General features: G+C 34.6%; 1 protein-coding gene across 7 annotated transcripts in view; it reads left to right on the top strand.

Annotated features, from left to right (window-relative positions):
* The window catches only part of TANC2 (tetratricopeptide repeat, ankyrin repeat and coiled-coil containing 2), a 358,004-nt gene that overhangs the window by 206,827 nt on the left and 129,828 nt on the right, over nucleotides 1-21,349 (top strand). For all 7 annotated transcript variants that reach the window (XM_059909100.1, XM_059909099.1, XM_059909098.1 and 4 more), the window contains 2 exons: nucleotides 5,426-5,612; nucleotides 15,479-15,742. In XM_059909100.1, coding sequence (XP_059765083.1) covers nucleotides 5,426-5,612; nucleotides 15,479-15,742 — 451 coding nt within the window. The remainder of the gene's footprint in view (nucleotides 1-5,425; nucleotides 5,613-15,478; nucleotides 15,743-21,349) is intronic.

Raw genomic sequence — 21,349 nt, 5'->3', positions numbered from 1 at the left:
ATGAAGCTACATGATAGCCCTCTTGGAATATAATGTACCATGAAACTATCTGGAACCACAGAAGAAAGTGGCTGAATTGATCATTGGAATTTCTAGTCTTAGGAAAATTATTAAGAACTAGGAGGTCATGTTCACTTAGTGACTTTCTTCTGTAGTAAACAGCATACTGACAAAGACAGATCGCTTTGTTTAGGAAGACCCTATAGTAATGGTGTCCTCAGAATAGTGCTAGTAATGACAGAATCCAGCACAGGCAAGTCAGCATATATCATTTTTTTGCAAAGGACAACGTATTGAAAGTGATATTCAACTGATCACTATATTTCCTTCTCTCAGTAGTTTCTGGGCTATTAGGATGTACCTTATAAATTCCATCATTAGATTCTTCCCTTGTGTATTTGTAGAACCTTTAAGAGATCCGATTGGGAGTTTGGGATCCTTCTGGAGACCACTAAAAGATCAATGGGAAAACCACTGAAAGGTTTTAGAAGTGGAGCAGCTTAATTAGATGTCCATTTTAGCCTGCAGTATGGAGAGTAGATAATGTTGTCTTTCTGTGCCTAGAAGAGATTTCTATGTCTCATTAACTAGCCTCCTTAAATAAATATAAGGCTTGCCTTTTAATTCACAAGCCATGGACAATTTTCTGCTTTCTGAATGGCTTGATCTTTAAGCTTTGCTTTTACAGTTAAAGCTTTTAAAGCATACAGTCTGTGATAAATGCTTTATTTTCCAGAAAATAACTTGTAGTAAAAAGTATGCATCATTTGAGCTTAACCTCCACATTGGCTATATTATGCATATAATACAGTTTCCTTTCTCACAGAACAGACTGAGAATCTTGTCTAAAAATGGAAATTAGTTGCTATAGAGGTAATAGATTTACACCCAAATGAAACTTTTTCAACATGGAATGACTGGAGTATAGATATATCTAATGTAAAAGACTCTAATACAGTTCTATTACAGTACCCACATATTTCTTAAACTGAGAATGAGGCAGTTAAAAATTGCCATGCCAAATTCTAACTAGGGAGGATTCTAATTCAGTAAGACTGGGGTGGGGTGGGTTCAGTATCTGTCAGTTTTGTGGGGGAACTTGTTTTTTACATTCCACAGGTAATTCTACTGCAAGCCCAGTTTTAAAAAAATCATTGCTCTGGTAGACCAACATCATTTTATAGAAATAGAGGAAATTACAAAGAAATTGAAACTCCTCCCTCCTCTGGAGAAAAATTCTGTAGAAGAGAAATGGCATAGATTTGAGGGCTTATTGTGTTATTAAGAAAAATCAGTTTCTAATATTATTCATATGATTGAAAAGATTTACTTGGCTGCAGGGTTCTGAGAATGTCAGTTATGCTTGGTTGAGTTGAATGTATCTTTTATGACCTGGTTATAGCATTTAAATTAAAATCAAAACCTGGATTCAACACAGATAATTAAATATAAGAGATTGCATCTGGAAGTCATTTGGGGACGAGTCTAAGAGCCTTAATATTCTCATATTCAGTGATCAACATATTTTCCAGTCAAGTTATAAAATGTAAATCTTCAATTTTAGCAGAGAGGTTATGAATAGACTCTGTATGTGAAGTTGAAATGCTTTTTTTTTAATTTAACATTTAAAGATGTCAAATTTATCATTAGTACTCCTTCAAGTAATTTTGCAACTGATCAGTTACTGTTGTGAAAAGGATAACATTTTTTTTTTAACATCATTATTGGAGTATAATTGCTTTACAGTGGTGTGTTAGTTTCTGCTTTATAACAAAGTGAATCAGCTATACATATACATATATCCCCATATCTCCTCCCTCTTGCGTCTCCCTCCCACCCTCCCTATCCCACCCCTTTAGGGGGTCACAAAGCACCAAGCTGATCTCCCTGTGCTGTGCAGCTGCTTCCCACTAGCTATCTGTTTTCCATTTGGTAGTGTATATATGTCCATGCCACTCTCTCACTTCATCCCAGTTTACCCTTCCCCCTCCCTGTGTCCTCAAGTCCATTCTCTACGTCTGCGTCTTTATTCCTGTCCTGCCCCTAGGTTTTTCAGAACCTTTTTTTTTTTTAGATTCCATATATGTGTGTTAGCATACGGTATTTGTTTTTCTCTTTCTGACTTACTTCACTCTGTATGACAGACTCTAGGTCCATCCACCTCACTACAAATAACTCAATTTCATTTCTTTTTATGGCTGAGTAATATTCCATTGTATATATGTGCCACATCTTCCTTATCCATTCATCTGTTGATGGACACTTAGGTTGCTTCCATGTCCTGGCTACTGTAAATAGAGCTGCAGTGAACATTGTGGTACATGACTCTTTCTGAATTATGGTTTCCTCAAGGTATATGCCCAGTAGTGGGATTGCTGGGTCGTGTAGTAGTTCTATTTTTAGTTTTTGAAGGAACCTCCATACTATTTTCCATAGTGGCTGTATCAATTTACATTCCCACCAACAGTGCAAGAGGGTTCCCTTTTCTCCACACCCTCTCCAGCATTTATTGTTTGTAGATTTTTTGATGATGGCCATTCTGACTGGTGTGAGGTGATAACCTCATTGTAGTTTTGATTTGCATTTCTCTAATGATTAGTGATGTTGAGCATCCTTTCATGTGTTTGTTGGCAATCTGTATATCTTCTTTGGAGAGATGTCTATTTAGGTCTTCTACCCATTTTTGGATTGGGTTGTTTGGTTTTTGGATGTTGAGCTGAATGAGCTGCTTGTAAATTTTGAAGATTAATCCTTTGTCAGTTGCTTCATTTGCAAATATTTTCTCCCATTCTGAGGGTTGTCTTTTCGTCTTGTTTATGGTTTCCTTTGCTGTGCAAAAGCTTTTAAGTTTCATTAGGTCCCATTTGTTTATTTTTGTTTTTATTTCCATTTCTCTAGGAGGTGGATCAAAAAGGATCTTGCTGTGATTCATGTCATAGAGTGTTCTGCCTATGTTTTCCTCTAAGAGTTTGATAGTGTCTGGCCTTACATTTAGGTCTTTAATCCATTTTTAGTTTATTTTTGTGTATGGTGTTAGGCAGTGTTCTAATTTCATTCTTTCACACGTAGCTGTCCAGTTTTCCCAGCACCACTTATTGAAGAGGCTGACTTTTCTCCATTGTATATTCTTGCCTCCTTTATCAAAGATAAGGTGACCATATGTGTGTGGGTTTATCTCTGGGCTTTCTACCCTGTTCCATTGATCTATATTTCTGTTTTAGTGCCAGTACCATACTGTCTTGATGACTGTAGCTTTGTAGTATAGTCTGAAGTCCGGGAGCCTGATTCCCCCAGCTCCGTTTTTCTTTCTCAAGATTGCTTTGGCTATTCGGGGTCTTTTGTGTTTCCATACAAATTGTGAAATTTTTTGTTCTAGTTCTGTGAAAAATGCCATTGGTAGTTTGATAGGGATTGCACTGAATCTGTAGATTGCTTTGGGTAGTATAATCATTTTCACAGTGTTGATTCTTCCAATCCAAGAACATGGTATATCTCTCCAACTGTTTGTATCATCTTTAATTTCTTTCATCAGTGTCTTATAGCTTTCTGCATACAGGTCTTTTGTCTCCTTAGGTAGGTTTATTCCTAGGTATTTTACTCTTTTTGTTGCAGTGGTAAATGGGAGTGTTTCTTTAATATCTCTTTCAGATTTTTCATCATTAGTGTATAGGAATGCAAGAGATTTCTGTGCATTCATTTTGTATCCTGGTACTCCACCAAATTCATTGATTAGCTCTAGTAGTTTTCTGGTAGCATCTTTAGGATTCTCTATGTGTAGTATCATGTCATCTGCAAACAGTGACAGTTTTACTTCTTCTTTTCCAATTTGTATTCCTTTTATTTCTTTTTCTTCTCTGATTGCTGTGGCTAAAACTTCCAAAACTATGTTGAATAATAGTGGTGAGAGTGGGCAACCTTGTCTTGTTCCTGGTCTTAGAGGAAATAGTTTCAGTTTTTCACCATTGAGAACGATGTTGGCTGTGGGTTTGTCATATATGGCCTTTATTATGTTGAGGTAAGTTCCCTCTAGGCCTACTTTCTGGAGGGTTTTTATCATAAATGGGTGTTGAATTTTGTCAAAAGCTTTTTCTGCATCTATTGAGATGATCATATGGTTTCTCTCCTTCAATTTGTTAATATGGTTTATCACATTGATTGATTTGCGTATATTGAAGAATCCTTGCATTCCTGCGATAAACCCCACTTGATCAAGGTGTATGATCCTTTTAATGTGCTTTCTGGAGGGTTTTTATCATAAATGGGTGTTGAATTTTCTGGAGGGTTTTTCTGGAGGGTTTTTATCATACTTTCTGGAGGGTTTTTATCATAAATGGGTGTTGAATTTTGTCAAAAGCTTTTTCTGCATCTATTGAGATGATCATATGGTTTCTCTCCTTCAATTTGTTAATATGGTTTATCACATTGATTGATTTGCGTATATTGAAGAATCCTTGCATTCCTGCGATAAACCCCACTTGATCAAGGTGTATGATCCTTTTAATGTGCTGTTGGATTCTGTTTGCTAGTATTTTGTTGAGGGTTTTTGCATCTATGTTCATCAGTGATATTGGCCTGTAGTTTTCTTTCTTTGTGACATCTTTGTCTGGTTTTGGTATCAGGGTAGGATAACATTTCTTGAGTGTTTGAAAAAACATAGACTTTCATTCATATTTCATTAATTTATTTGGGTAGAAAGAGCTAAAGAAAAGCGAATTGTCATTAAATTAGGTAAACTAGAATATATTACCGTCAGTCTTTTTGGTGATTATTCATTACTTCCCATCAAAAATGTGAAAAGGAGGTAACTTTAGGTGTAAGAATCACTCAGTGATCTCAGTCTGTAATCAGTTTCTACAGAGAAATTATTTCATTTTGTTTTAAATTAATATTGTTTGATCTATTTTATTTGACAAACTTTTAGATAAAGCATTTTCCCTGCATTCGTTTATTGTCTCTGAGCAGCCCCCTATGTATCAAAAAACAACCCATTTATTTGCATTAAGAACTTTATTTTTATTTCTCCTTGGCTGCAGAGATTTTTTTTTTCTATCCAAAGAAAATTATTAGCAAGAAAAAGTTCCAAGCCTTCAGAAAAATTTCGATTGAAAATAGCAAGAAAAATTTGTGATTAATAAGTAAATTCCTCTATTAGTTCATAGCAATGATAAAGACTACTTGTCACTGTGAGTTTCCTAGGCAGAAAAACAGGCCAGTCTCTGCTCATGTTAAATTTATCAAGTTTCACCTTAATTATAGAACACAGAATGCTTTATCCTGGAAGGCAAAAACAAACAGAACTTAATAGATGTAAAAGTTGTGCATGTAGATTTTTTTCCTTTTCTTATCAAAACATGTGTTTTACCATAAGATATATTTTACTTTAACAGCTGATCAGTTTATCTTATTTTTCATTTCAATTTTTCAGACCTCAGCAATCACCCAGAGGATAAGTCCCTGTTCCACCTTGACTAGCAGCACTGCCTCTCCACCAGCCAGTAGCCCCTGCTCCACTCTCCCGCAAGTCAGTACAAATGCAACTGCCAAGGATGGCAGCTATGGGGCTGTCACTAGTCCAACCTCCACCCTCGAAAGCAGAGATAGTGGTATCATTGGTAAGTTGGTTTTTATATTAATCATTAAAAAAGAAATCATTTTGTGTCTTTTTTTCTTTTTAAAATAATTACACAAGCTCAAGGTTTTCAAAAATTCTGCTTTTGAGTTACTGAGATGTATATATAAAATGTGTCCTTTTCTTTTTAATGATACAGGAGAGAGACATAAAGGGTAAACAAAATGAGAGGTATCCCTCCCTGCTTAACCAGTCCTTTAAGGATATTATCTGATAAAAGAAGGGATGAATAGAAAAATTTCTTTCTACTTCTTCTTGTAAATTCACATGCATCATCTGTCTACCAACAGAAGTGGTTCAGAAAAAGTTTATTCCTCACTGAACTAGTAGAGTTTCTTGGTGGTTCTCAGTTCTTCGTATTATTGCCTGTTGTATACTTGTTAAGGGGAGTCAGTCACATGGAAATGAGCAAAGTTTTGGGAAAAGAAGAATCTGAAGACAAAGAAATGCAAAGAGAAGAAAAGAAGACTGAGCACAGAATCTTAGGGCATGTTCAAATTGAGCAGGGGGTGAGAGGTGTGAGAATGAGCCAGTAGATACAGAAAAAGGGTAGTCAGACAGATAGGAGAAAAAGTGGGGCAGTATAATGTTACCAGTGCCAAGGAAGATAAAAGTTTCAAGGAAGGGGTGAGGAGAGGCTGGTCAACAAATGACAGAAGCTGAAGAGGCTAGGAAAATGGAAACGATAAAGGAATAAAGACAATGAAATATTTTTTCCTCATTTGGCTTCCTTCTAAAGGTTATCAAATCAAAATATTTATTTGTTTAGATGTTATTGCAGATATTTTAATGCCATGTCAACTAAGCATATCTCTAGTACTTAAATGAATATACATCAACATGTGAATTTATTCACTTTAAATAAATAATGAGTTGATAAAAAGAATATTTTTACAGCAAAGTTACAGGATACAAAATCAACATACAAAAACCAGTTGCATTTCTATACCCTAACAATGGATAACCAAAAAAAATAAAATTAAGAAAGCAATTCCATTACAGTAGCATCAAAAAGAATAAAATACTTAGGAATAAATTTAACCAAGGAGGCAAAAGGCATGTACACTAAACACTACAAAACATTGCTAAAGAAATTTTAAAAGACTTAAATAATTGGAAATATATCCTGTGTTCATGGATTGGAAGACTGATATTGTTAAAATGATAATATTTCTCAAAGCAATCTGCAGAATCATTGACATCCTTATAATAATCCCAACAATGTTCTTTGCAGAAATAGAAACACCCATTGTAAAATTCATGTGAAATCTCAAAGGACCCCAAATAATCAAAACAATTTTGAAAAAGGAGAACAAAGTTGGAGGACTCACATTTCCTGATTTTAAAACTTATTACAAAGCTCCTAAAAGGCGGTATTCATGTCTAATAATTTTATATACCCTTAGTATCTAACATAATAATTTCTAATTTGTGATTACTTTATATGAGAAGTCATTATGAAGATATTATCATTAAATAGCTAAATATTTTAACTAAATAAAATACATAGATAGATAAAATATGATGAAAATTGACCTCTTTTCCTAACCTCTGAAATAGTTTATAGAAAATTGGAATTACCTGTTTCTTGACTATTTAGTAGGACCTGCCATTAAAATATTTCGGACCTGTTATTTTCTTTATGTCGATTTTTTAAACTACTGTTTCAGTGTATTTAATACTATAGGACTTAAAAATTTTTCTTTTTCTTCCTGAATCTGTTTTCCTTAGTAATGGTTTTTATCTTTTTTCAAATTTATTTGCAAAAAGTTGTCCAAAATATTCTCTTATAATGACATCACTAGCTACCCAGGAACCCAAGCTAGAAAGCCAAGAGGAGAGTCCTTCCCACCTTCCTTCCCCCTGTATTTCTCACCCCTGTATTGTTTTTTCATCTTTCCTAGCGTTGCCTTGATAGTCTGCATTATCTTAGACCTAGATTAATACAAATCTAACTGTGTTCTCTCTGCGTTTTTTGTCTTGTCCTAAGTCTGTTTTTCACACAGCCACCAAAGCGAATTAACTGAAAAACAATTACTATTTTGATTCTGTTATCTATAAGATGAGGTGAGCTACCTGAAAATCAAATCTGATCAGATCACTCCTTTGGCTCCCATTTACCTAGCAGATAAAGGCCAGGCTCTCCTGATCTGACCGCAGCCAATTTCTCCAGCCTTCAAGCCCACTACTTTCGGCCTTGTATATATTATTCTGGCAACTTTAGATTTTGTTGTTACCTGACACATTCGTTTTTTCATCTCTGTGCTTTTGCTCATATTGATCATTCTGCCTTGTAATCTCCTCTCTCTCTCTTAAATTTGACTAACTCCTACATATTTTTTAAGATTCACCTTGAGTATTCTGTCACCACTACTACCACCACCTCTCTTCACTTCTCCACTCCACCTCCTATCCAATACATATTATTATTCTGTGTTCCCAGTAATACCTGTACATATCTGTATCATTACATTTAACACATGGTATTATAATTACTTTTGGAGCCTGCTTTTCACCATTAGACTGTTTCTTGTTAGCCAAAATTGTGTCTTATTCATCCGTATCTGTAGCACCTAGTCCAGTGACTGACATGTGGTAGCATAGTAGGTGCTCAAAGGAAAGAAAGCTTAAGTGTGGAAGGATAGGGGATAAAGGACTGACCTGGCACTTTACTTTTTTGACAGGTGTTTAGAGTGTTTAGAGTGACCATTGGGTACAAGATGGAACTTTATTAAATTTTTAATAAATAATAGAGATTAGAATTCTCCATCGACTAATCTTATTCTCTTAAGTTCTCTTTATGATTCATTTTGGCCCAGTGACTTTTATAATCCCAGCCAAACCTCTTCCTGGGTTCTTCTGTCAATCTTATTAGAGTGTCTGTAACTGCATATCATCTATTCTGCCATACATAAAAAAATAGCTTTAGAAATATGTTCATCCAAGCAGAAGGCATGGTGCTGACAGATTGGATAAAATCCGTTTACAAGTAGTTACCTTTCAAAGTGGAAGCTTAACATGTCAGTGAGTGTTCAGAATAAATGTTCATAATGTTTCTGAAAATTAAAAATGAGATCCTGCTTTGACTTATAGCAGACAGTGTTCCTCATTTTTTTTTTCTGATAAATTTCCAGAATTGTGTTCCTTGTAAATATAAGTGCCTTTGTGGATAAGAGAGCTAATTTGAAGAGTAATGAACTTCCATTCTTTAATGTGTATAAATACTGAAACAGATTTACTTGCAAAATAATGAGAGAAGAAAGAGAATAATGTCTGTTCCTAAAATTACATAAGACTATAGAGTAGTTATCAAATTATATGTGAGCAGCTTATCTTGAGAAATGACTTGTTTCCCTTTAGTTTTTTTTCACTGCAGTCTGATTTGGAAGAAAATTGTATATGGCATAAGTAATAATAGTCAAAGATATTGTTATTACCTTGGAAATCTCAAGGCTGGCCTACCTTAACTGTTAAATATGTTTCAAGTGTTTTCCCCACTGATTATAGAAACATCTGCTTTTCCAAATTAACTATTGCTTATATTATTTCAAACAGAAACTTCCAAGATGGTCTGTTGTTTATTAGTGTTCCATATTTAAATCTTGCCCCATCAGCAAAAAGCACAAAAGTTATTAAATGTATTAATTTAAATTATCTATTTTTAATTTCTTTATGTATCAGTCAGTTCAGTGTGAATTCCTTATGATTACATTTTATAATTATAGCAATCAGAATTTTAGTGATGCCTGCTGTATCACTCTTATAGCATGCCAAAATATGTAGAATTCTAGTTATAAGAATCAGAATACTAGAAATGCAGAGTTCCTGAATTTTTAAGTATTGTTAATGTAAAAAGTTCCTCTCTCAGATTCTAAAAGGTTGTAAACAACTGTAACTTCTTAGATTCTATGTGGTCTAGATTCACCCCAGATGTAATTTGATTTCTACCACAGAAAGCATTCTCTGTTCCAATCATAGCTTCCCTTTCCTCAAACTCACAACCTTTCTTAAACATGTGGTAAAATATCACTGACATGATTGTCAGGTATTTACAGTGTAATTTCATATTTGTTACTCTTATTTTATTGGTATAACTTTAATGGTATAATGGCCTTATATATGTGCCTAGTTAGATACTACATATAACTACATATAATCTCCTATCAGCTTATATATAAGCTCCTATATAGCTTCAAGCAAAAATCTTGATAATCATAAACTCTGTGAGATATACATCATTTTTATATCCTATTCCTTTTTCATGTTAAGTTTTAATAATGGGCTGATTTGGTATGGTGTTACATAGCAAAATGAATTTAAGCATGGATCCATTTAGGCATGTTTCTTGCCTTTTGTTTATCTGGAGATCACAGTTCCTTCCAGAAGGGTATAATTCTTTTTAAATTTCTTTTTTTTAATTTATTTATTTGTTTATTTTTTATTTTTGGCTGCACTGGGTCTTCGTTGCTGTACGCGGGCTTTCTCTAGTTGCGGTGAGCGGGGGCTACTCTTCATTGCAGTGCGTGGGCTTCATATTGCTGTGGCTTCTCTTGTTGCGGAGAATGGGCTCTAGGTGCGCGGGCTTTAGTAGTTGCGGCACTCAGGCTCAGTAGTTGTGGCTCGCGGGCTCTAGAGCACAGGCTCAGTAGTTGTGATGCACGAGCTTAGTTGCTCCACAGCATGTGGGATCTTCCCGGACCAGGGATCAAACCTGTGTCCCCTGCATTGACAGGCAGATTCTTAACCACTGTGCCTCCAGGGAAGTCCCAGAAAGGTATAATTCTTGAATTCCCTCTTTTAATCAAATCTCAGGATTTTTTTTTCTTTAGATTCTGATTTATTGCCAAATTTGGTCTTATATCCTTTAGCCTTATATCACTTAACACCTAGGAAGATGAAGTATCTACAGCTTTGCTCATTGTTGAGTGATTATGTTTTCCTAATATTTCACATTAGTAACTAAAAAGCAAAATCAGAAACTCCTAATCAAAGACCTTTGTTCCTTTCGTAACATATATTCCAGTAGGATGTTATATGTTCTTTTTTTGATCCAAATTTTCACGTTTAAAAAATCACCTCCCTGAGTCATAAACTTGAACGTTAGATAATTTGAGTTATTTTTTTATATTTTCTCCAACCTGTTTTCAGAAATGTGCAATTGTATCTTCACTGCTAAGTTTCTCCAGTTATTGTGCTAGTGACTCTGTCATCCTTCCCACCTTCTACTTACTTAGCACTAATAAATTTTTGGTAGCTATAGCGTTATATTTATATGGCATGGCATATATGTTAAAGAAGTCTAGATACTGCCTATTAAATTGATCAAGGAGACCAAACAGAGCATTTCTCTTGCATAATTGACCTAACTAATATAATAATAATAATAATAATAATAGTAACAACAACCATTGATTGAGTACGAAGTATGAGGTGGGTACCATTACTTAATCCTTACAATCATCTTATAAGAAAATAGTTGTAAAGGTTTCACAGGATCAGGTAATTGAAAGGGTACGTAAGACTCCGCAGAAAAATGGTTACGAAAAGCTTTTAGTAAAGATACAGTACAGCAGGCAAAAGAGAGTGCAGGCGAGCACCAAGGATCCATTCCCAAGTGCAGCTCTCCAGGTTCTTTTTTTCTTTTTCACATCTTTATTAAAAAGTTAATAAATACTTTGGAGTATAATTGCTTTACATTGTTGTTAGTTGCTGCTGTATAACAAAGTGAATCAGCTATACATATACATATATCCCCATATCCCCTCCCTCTTGCATCTCCCTCCCACCCTCCCTATCCCACCCCTCTAGGTGGTCACAAAGCACCGAGCTGATCTCCCTGTGCTATGCAGCTGCTTCCCACTAGCTATCTGTTTTACGTTTGGTAGTGTATACATGTCCATGCCACTCTCTCACTTTGTCCCAGCTTACCCTTCCCCCTCCCCGTGTCCTCAAGTCCATTCTCTACATCTGCATCTTTATTCCTGTCCTGCCCCTAGGTTCTTCAGGACCATTTTTGTTTTTTTAGATTCCATATATATCCAGGTTCTTTCGTAATCAAATAGGATGTGCCTGTCCCCAGAGTATAAATCACCGAGATTTGTATAAGGAATCTTGGTTTCAGGAGAGCCCCCCAGAAGTTTACAGTGAAGCTTTTTATGCCCCTCTGGTCACATAGCTAAGCTAAGCTGTCCAAGTAGTCCAGGTGTAAGCTGTCAATAAACAACTAGACCTGGTTGCTACCAGGGGAGTTTCAAACTTTAAACAGCAAATTATAAATCATTAGTTATCCCAGTTGACCTTATCTTGGCAAAGAGTTCCAGGCATCCCCAGAGATAAGCGTAGGGCTGGCCCAGTCTAGCTGTAAATTAACTCTGTCTTACATAATAGTATAACAATCTTTCTTAAACTTGGAAAACTGAGATTCAAAAATAATTGGTCCCAGATCACATAGATATTAAGAGGCAAAGCTAAGAGTCAAGTTCAGGTCTGTATAACTTCAAAACCCATGGTCCTAATTATTACAAAACAGTGCATAGTTTTAAAATAATTCTCTCTCAGAACAGAGGACCTAAGACTATTATCCGGCATTAAAAATTTAGTCTTTAGCAACAAAAGCAAAGTAGTGAATCAAGATAAAAATTATTTCTATCAGTTTTTTTTTATATTTACTTGTTTATTTATTTGGTTGTGTCGGGTCTTGGTTGCAGCAGGCAGGCTCCTTAGTTGTGGCTCACGGGCTCCTTAGTTGTGGCTCGAGGGCTCCTTAGTTGCAGCACGTGGGCTCCTTAGTTGCGGCAGGTGGGCTCCTTAGTAGTGACATGCCTGTGGGATCTAGTTCCTGGACCAGGGATCAAACCCAGGCCCCCTACATTGGGAGTGTGGAATCTTAATGACAGTGCCACCAGGGAAGTCCCTACTATCAGTTTTTAATTATTATAGATGACAAGCAAATGTGCTTGTACCCATGTACACTTACAATGGGTGCATTTTTATGGTATGTAAATTGTACCTCAATAAAACTTTTAAATATATGGAGCTAATTTTATTCACAATGAGCCTGTTTATAAGTCTGTAATTCCTACTTCCTCACACTATCTTCCTGGCCTATATGGCAATATAAACAGAAATGCCATGTAAGCAGTTCTTTATACTGAGGTAGCAATTTTTTTTTCTATATCAAGGAAGGAAAATGGAGAAATTCTCAGAAAAACCTCTTTAGTTACTTACAACTCAATATTTCCCACTATTCTTTGTTCCACCTGGGAATGACTAGGTCTAGAGAATTAAAATGGAGATAGGATAGGTCTAGTGGAAAACAAATATGTATATTTTTCAATGAGAGGCCATGTCTTCCTCTTCAACTCCACTCATAGAAACTTTGCACATAGGGGTGCTTAATTTATATAGGCCAATATCTGACATATAGACTGCTTGGGCTTTAGACTTTTGAAACTTTTAGTAGCCACATGAATCAAAATATCATTGCATTCTCTGGTGCTTCATTCACCTTGGTGACTTTAAGTTATATGATAAGTTCTCACTATAGAGGAATGGTTGAGTAAAATAGGAGCATCCATAAAATTGACTAATATGCAAACATTAGTATGTTGTTATTAAAAATAGCATTTCATTTTGTGATTCTTCATTTTTTCTGTGTGTGACCTCTTCTGCCACAGGATTGTCCTTTTTCTGGGATTAAGGATTTAGGACCTATCTTGTTCACCACTGTAGTCTGACACATACTAGTTGCTCAATAAAATTTTATTGGCTAGATAAGTGAATGAAATTAACTAAAAGTCAGCATATTCTGTGAAAAGCATCAGTGAAGCAAAAATGTACAAAATTCCTAAATGAGAATGGTTAACCAGAGGATTTTACTTCTAGTATTTTATGTGAGTTGTCTGTTTTCACTCGTTCTGTGCCCCAATGGTTCTGGACCATTGAGCATCCAATAAAACTAATTTATTCATCCTCTCAACAAATATTTGTTGATCATATACTGTGTGCCAGGGACTAGATACATTTCTCTCTAGTGAAAAAGGGCAAGGGATACTTTGGGTTTGAAAAACAAGTGAACTATGTAATAACAGGTTTGGTTCATGCAGATAGTACAATTGTAGTGCAAAATGACATCACTGCTCTTCTCACGTTGGGAAACTGGATGTCTTCCTTGTCTTTACTTTTAAATACCATGACCATAGAAGCCCTTCCTTATTATAAACTTTATCATTTAAATGATAAAATAGGGTCCATAGGCCACTGAATAATTCTGTCTTTGTACCATGAATTAATTCAAAGTTTCTCAAATCTTTTCACCACCAATGAGGACTTTCATAATTTTTATTGATAGACCCCGTATTTTTGAAAAAATTTTCAGCATCACTCTATTCATTATCCAATAGTTTCTATCTCATTTTTTATTTATCAAATGTATACATATATATATCTATATACATATGATATGTATACATATATATATCTGCCAAAATTTCTGTTCAACATGAGATAACTAACGTTATCACCCTTGATATTATTGCAGCTAAGTTTATAGAAACTTGATGTTTTAGGTAACTAGTCGACATATTATTACTTATAAATTATTTGAAAACATATTATTACTTACAAATTATTTGAAATATTGAAAATAGTGAAACCCATTACTACCTTCTCAGACCTTTAAAGGTGTCGTGCTCCAGTGTTTGGAGCCTATTGAATGTGCTCAGGGTTTATCTGGAGAAAAGGGGTATATTTCTGGAATATATACCAGGGTAAGACCACACAGATACAAGTGAATCTTAGCCAGCTCTGATTTGGGACCTAAGGATAAAAACTTCTGCTGGGACACACCACCAAAAAAAACATGAAAGGCAAAGGGTTAACTAACAGACACTTTACATGTAGACAAGTCCTCCGGGAAACAGAAGTTTTACATCCTCCAGCTTTCATTATACTGAGTCTAGCAGCTGTGTGAACTCCAAGCTTCTAGCTAAGAATTAAAAGCCAGCTGAATCACCACATCTTTAAACCAAATGAAATTATACTTCAGTCAAATTTTACAGAAAGAAAAATGTTTAAATATATTTTAAAGTAATAAGACAATTTCCAGAAATTAGGATAAGAAGCATGCCTCTGTTTAAAAAGAACGCATGCAGACACATATACGCATAATATAAATTTGCACCTATATATTATCACTGAACATATTTAGAGATTATACAGTATGCTATAGAATCCTTAAAATCTCATTGGGGAAGGTGTAACATTGTGTTTGGTGGCAAAAAGGGTAGGATCCGTTGGGCTATTTATGACTGAAAGATAAATACATGAAATGAATTTTTAATTAAAAACAGAGGCCTTGTAGTGTTTCCTTATTTAGACAGATTCTTTCTCCCATATTAGCGTCTACTTAGGGAATGTTTCTATATTTTCTAATTCTTTGTTTCATATAAAGGGCCAGGAAGGAAAAATATAGGATAAAAAGAGTATAAAGATCTTTTTGACACCTCTAGGGCTCTCCAGCAGTCCATGAAAAGTATGTAAATTCCCTTTTGATGAAATTCTACAGTTTTTACCATTGATAGGCCTTATTTGTAGGCCCTTTAGCACTGAATTTGTTTAATTCATTCAAATAGAGTTGTTAAAAGTAAATCTTTGAGAGAGAACCTGTGTGAGAGAGTTATATTTTGGTTTCAATTGTTTAAACTTCATGATGGAGATGAAATCATCAGTAACTTTTTAAAAATAATGTTTCTAATATTGTCATTATCTAGTCATGTATTTGGAGAGTAGTAAACAGATTAACCTCTAGGTTTGGTTTTCTTTTTTAATTCACTTTACTCTTTTTTTCAGCTACCTTGACAAGCTATTCTGAAAACATGGAACGCACAAAATACGTTGGGGAAAGCAGTAAAGAATTAGGATCTGGAGGAAACCTAAAGCCTTGGCAGTCTCAAAAATCCAGCATGGATTCCTGTTTATATCGAGTAGATGAAAACATGACGGCTTCCACCTATAGTCTGAATAAGATCCCAGAGAGGAATTTGGAAACAGTTTTATCACAGTCAGTACAGTCTATTCCTCTTTATCTTATGCCACGGCCAAATTCAGTAGCAGGTAAGTTTTATTTTTTTTAAATCACCATTTTACTGGCATATATATTGAAATGAAGATAAATTCTGCTCTCACAGTATTTAAATTTTCCATTCATCTTCTTCAACTAAGCTATTCTTTTATGTTTGGGTAATATACATGTGTATATCTTTTTGAACCCGGGGGAAGGTTCGTGTTCCTTAAGTGATTGTTTAGTTCTGCTTCCAAAATATAAATATAAAATAGGGACTTCCCTTGCAGCCCAGTGGTTAAGACTTCACCTACCAAAGCAGGGGCTGCGGGTTTGATCCCTGCTCAGGGAGCTAAGATCCCACATGCCTCCGGCCAAAAAACCAAAACATAGAACAGAAGCAATGTTGTAACAAATTCAATAAAGACTTAAAAAAAGAAAAAAAAAAAGGTCCACATCAAAAAAAAATCTTAAAAGAAAACCAAAATATAAATATAAAATAAAAACACATAAAATCAAAAAGAGAACCTATAAAGTATATTGTCAAACTGTTAAAAATCTTTTCTCACATCATTAGTCTTTCACAGGATTTCAATTTGAGATTTTAGATTTTAAAAACTTTAGTTATAAAAAACATTATTTGGGAATTCCCTGGCAGGCCAGTGGTTAGGATTCTGAGCTTTCACTGCCAAGGGCCTGGGTTCGATCCCTGGTCAGGGAACTAAGATCCCACAAGCTGTGCTGTGCAGCCAAAATAAAAAATAAAAAACATTATTAAATTGAAGTATATTTCAGTAAAATTTATATTACCAGAAACATCACCTATAGTTTGAGAGAGTGACAGGCAGGCAAGAATTCACCTTCCCCATTCGAAGAGCTCAATATTTTCACAATACACTGGCTATCTTACCGTAGTAGAATCATCAGGTACCTACATTGCTAGAGAATAACTCAAACACCGCTAGCAGTCTCAGTCATAAGGGGATGATACAGATAATAAGTGGCTGGAGTATGGAGCCATTATTCTTTAGCAGCTGTTCAGAACTACATCAAGGGATATTTTTAATACAGCTAAGTTGCTATTTAATAATTCAGACCAGGACTTTTGCAGAATAGTTGGGCATTCTGACATTTTCAAAATGCATCATCATCTGGACTTTGTCCATGCTACAAAATCAAAGTTATGTTTGTCTTTCTTACTTGCCTGATGAGTGTCAGGATGGGTTTATCTCACTGACACAAGATAGTAAAATACTTATTGTAGTCAAGAGCTCTTTCCAGATGTAATTATTTATGTTACGCAGATGATGGTGTGATGCTTCTTGCCTTTCCCATCTCCCTTCTGTACCTTTTCTAAACCATTACTCTTTGTTCCGTCCTCTGGGGACCATCAGCATCTGTCATCAGATGTGATTACGAGGGGCATGGCTCATCTGGAAGATCAGTAACTGCAGAAGATTTTAATATTAATTTTTCAAGATTATTCACTTTTATATAATGACAGAAAATTTTCTCTCCTGGGTTCTTTTAAATATGATGATCCCCAACCATGACATCATTTTTAGAATCCTAGAATGCTATAACTTATGAGAAATTGCTAGGCAAATTCAGTATATCCAAAAGAGAAGCATTTAAATCCTTGCTTACATAAAAATGGAAAATATAGCTACCAACCTTAATGGTACATCCCAGTTTACTTCTTAACTAAGCTGCAATGATTTCTAAGAGAGTTCTGGCTCTGTTACTTGAGAAGAACACTGAGCACTTAGTAGGAAACCGAGGTATAAGCTTCTTCTGTTCTCTTTTTAGTTTACTGAAGAGATTATAAAATACTTTTCCCTTGTTGAGCATAAGTGTCTGTAAAGATTCATTATTTTACCCTATGCAAAAACTAACTTTAGGTTTTACAAAAAGTTGTACAGGACTAATTAGACAGATATGATTCATCCCTCACTGTCTCTAAAGGTTTCTAACACTGTTGCTTTCCAGAAATTGGCATAAGGCAGCTGTCAGAAGCATCAATAAGTTATCAGACATTTCTCTAACTAATAGATATTTAAGAAATTGACTGTATAGAACCCAGGTTTCTATACCAGGTATTTTCATCACCGGGTAAAAATATAATTTGAAATATGTTTTTTAAAAAACTTTAAAAAGCAAGCAGTATTTTATCAGGTGAAGAGTACATTCTTCCATTATATGGATTGTAAGATTTTTGTCTATTTAGAATTTTATCTTGTAAGCACTGTTATTCTAGTTACTTAATAAAATCTTTTAAATTGTGGTCAACTTTTAGGGAATTGTCATTCAATTTGTGAATTTTTCAGACTTCTTAACTACCTCTCATGGTATATTTTTTGCAAACTGCCATTTAGCAACTTCACTGTTTGTAGTCGTCAGCATACTTGTGGCTACAATTGTACTTCAGTAACTTTTTGCATATCCATTGGAACAGTGACTGAAGCAAATATTAAGATTTTTTTGGAGAATTACAGGAGGGAATTCTAATTGACATCCATTGTTGTTTTGGTAACCTACTCGGCTACAGTCTGACAAATGCTATAATACAGTAATTTATAAAGTACCATAGGAACACAGAGAAGGAAGCATCTAAGTGCAAAGGGGAGAGTAGGGTAGAGAAGAACAGAAAACATCACAGAGAAGGACAAATAAGAATTCACTAGAAGGACTAAGAGAAGAAAGAGGAAGGAGGCACCAAGAACTTAAAGAACTTGGCATATAATTGGTATTTCTGCATGACTAGGACCTGGGGTATATGGAAGAAATGGTAGAAAATGATGTTGAAAGGGATGCCAAGGACCTTATGCACTCTGATGTTATGTTGGGTTTACTTTGTTGATAGTGAGTTTAAACAGGAGCCATATTATCACATTTGCAGTTCAAAAGAATGACTGTACGTATCCATCCCTTATAAGATAGACTGAAGGTCAAAAGCCTGGAGTTAGAGAAAATAGTTAAAAGCTTCTGGTATTGTGCAAAATTATAGTGAATTGAATTGCCAGGTTATATCAATAGAGTTGAGAGAGTGGCTTGAGAGATCTTCTTCTTTTTTACCTTAAAAAATAACATTTATTAGATTTTTTAATACAGAGAGATATAAAGAAGAAAACAAAACAAAAAATGAGCTATAATCTCCTTGCCCAGTGGTTCCTGCTGACATATTCTAGAAATTAAAGATTCATATATATTACATAATATATATAAAATAAAAATTCAAATTCAAACAAAAAACACAGAAGGAAAAGCCACTCTCCCCTCTCTTCTTAGTATAACGTTAATATTATGATTCTTTAAAAAATATATATTATACATATAATATATACATAATATAATATATATTATATAGCTACATGTGATTATAATATATGTAAGAGACATGTGAGGTCAAAAATCAGTAAGATTTATACAAGAGAAATGAAAGCATATGTTCTTACCCAGATTTACACAAATCATAGCAGCTTTATTTGTAATGGCCACGAATTGTCAGTATCCCAAATGCCCATCAACAGGTGAATGGATAAACTAATTAAGCATATCTTTACAGTGAATACTACCCAGCAGTAAAAAGAATGAACTGATACTGCAACAACACGTATGAATCTCAAAATAGTTAATGCTGAGTGAAAGAAGCCAGATTTTTTTGAAGTACATACTATATGATTACATTTATATAAAATCCTAGAAAATGCAAACTAATCTATAGGCACAGAGGGTCTCTCTTGCAGTACAACCATCTGCACGTGCAAGTTTCACAGAGCCCTCTTTGTATTACCCTGTGGGAATTGGGGCTCATAACTGACACAGTGTTGATACTCTGGCTACTGTTACTCCTCTGAGTAATAAACTGTCTTTCATCTATGACCTAGATGTCTCATGTCTTCTTCCTCAAACATCCAGGCTTGTTAGCTTACAAGTAGGATAAAATATCAGATCCTTCACGGCTCTTGACAATGAAATACCATTATACCCATACCTAAAAAAATTAAAAGGAATGGCAATGCCAAGTGTTCGTGAGGATGTGATGCAATTGGAATTGTCATACATTGCTGCTGGGGATATATTAATAAATTGGCATTACCACTTTGTAAAGCTGCTTGGCAAGATCTGTTAAAGGTGTATAAAGCTATATGTGCATGTTACCTAAAACCTAGCGATTCCACTCCTGCATAGACTAGCCATCAAAAGTAAGTCCTTATATTCACCAAAAGACAAATATAAGAATGTTCATATCAGTTTTAGTTATAATACCCAAAAGCTGAAATTAATCCACATGTCCATCAACAGTCTTGATGAATTGTGTACAACAATGAAAAAGAACGTACTGCTGCTATAGACAACATCATGGAGAGTGCATACTATATGAAGTATGTATATTTATATAAAGTTCAGAAAAACAGAAAAAACTATGGCACTTCTGTGGTGAAGAACTGAAGTAGTGGTTACCTTTGGTGGGAATATCAATTAAGGGAGCCTTCTATATCTTGATCTGAATGGTGGTTGCATGGGTGTATACATAGATAAAAATTTATTGAGCTAAATACTTAAGATTTATGTACACTATGTATATAAATTATACCTCAACTTAAAATACATATAAAGTATATATTTAAGCTCTTGTCTTTCTAAAAGGGTTTCCCTTTGTCTTTGGTTTAGAAATAGCAGTCCTAGGTGACATCACTAGATCTTTGAAGAAATACCTATTTTTAGTGTTAATTAAAAATATCCAAATAACTTCAAGAACTGGATGATTTACTTAAGGTGTCACAGAAGTTTGTTCCTTTTTCTTGCAAATAGTATTCCATTGTACGTCTATACCTCCTTTTAATCTGTCCATTCACCAAGTTGATGGACATTGAGGTTTTTTCCATTTTTTAGCTATTGTGAATACTGCTGCTATGAACATTCTTGCGCCAGTCTTTGAATGGATATATATTTTCATTTCTCTTGAATAGATACCTAGGATTGGAATTGCTGGATCATAGGGTAAATTTATGTTTAACTTTTTAAGAAACTGTGAAACTGTTTTCCAAAGTGACTGCACCACCCACAGTGTCTGGAGACTTCTGTTTCTCCACCTCCCGTCTGCCATTTGTTATTGTCTTACCTCTTATTATGGTTATTCTAGCAGATATGAAATGCTGTCTTGTGGTTTTAATTTGCATTTTCCTAGTGACTAATGATGTTGAGCTTATTTTGTGTGTTTATTAGCTATTCATATATCTTCTTTGGTGAAATACCTATTTTTTATGGGCTGTCTGTCTTCCTATTATTGAGTTGTAAGAATTTGTTGTATATTCTGTATACAAATCCTTATTAGAGATGTGTTTGTAAAATATTTTCTTCCAGTCTGTTGCTTATCTTTTTGTTTTCTTATTGATGTATTTTGAAACACAAAATTTTTTTAAATTTTTATTCCTTTATTGAAGTATACTTGATTTACAATGTTTCAGGTGTACAGCAAGGTTTTTCAGTTATACATATATATTTGTATGTATTCTCTTTCAGATTCTTTTCCATTATAGGTTATTACAAGGCATTGAATACAGTACCCTGTGCTATACAGTAGGTCCTTGTTGGTTATCTATTTTATATATAGTAGCGTGTATCTGTTTATCCCAAATTCCAAATTTTTCCCTCCC

The sequence above is a fragment of the Balaenoptera ricei genome, chromosome 20 (assembly GCF_028023285.1).
Source record: "Balaenoptera ricei isolate mBalRic1 chromosome 20, mBalRic1.hap2, whole genome shotgun sequence".
Lineage (NCBI taxonomy): Eukaryota > Metazoa > Chordata > Mammalia > Artiodactyla > Balaenopteridae > Balaenoptera > Balaenoptera ricei.
Note: the sequence above shows the minus strand (reverse complement) of the source record. Positions and strands in the feature narration are given on the sequence as shown.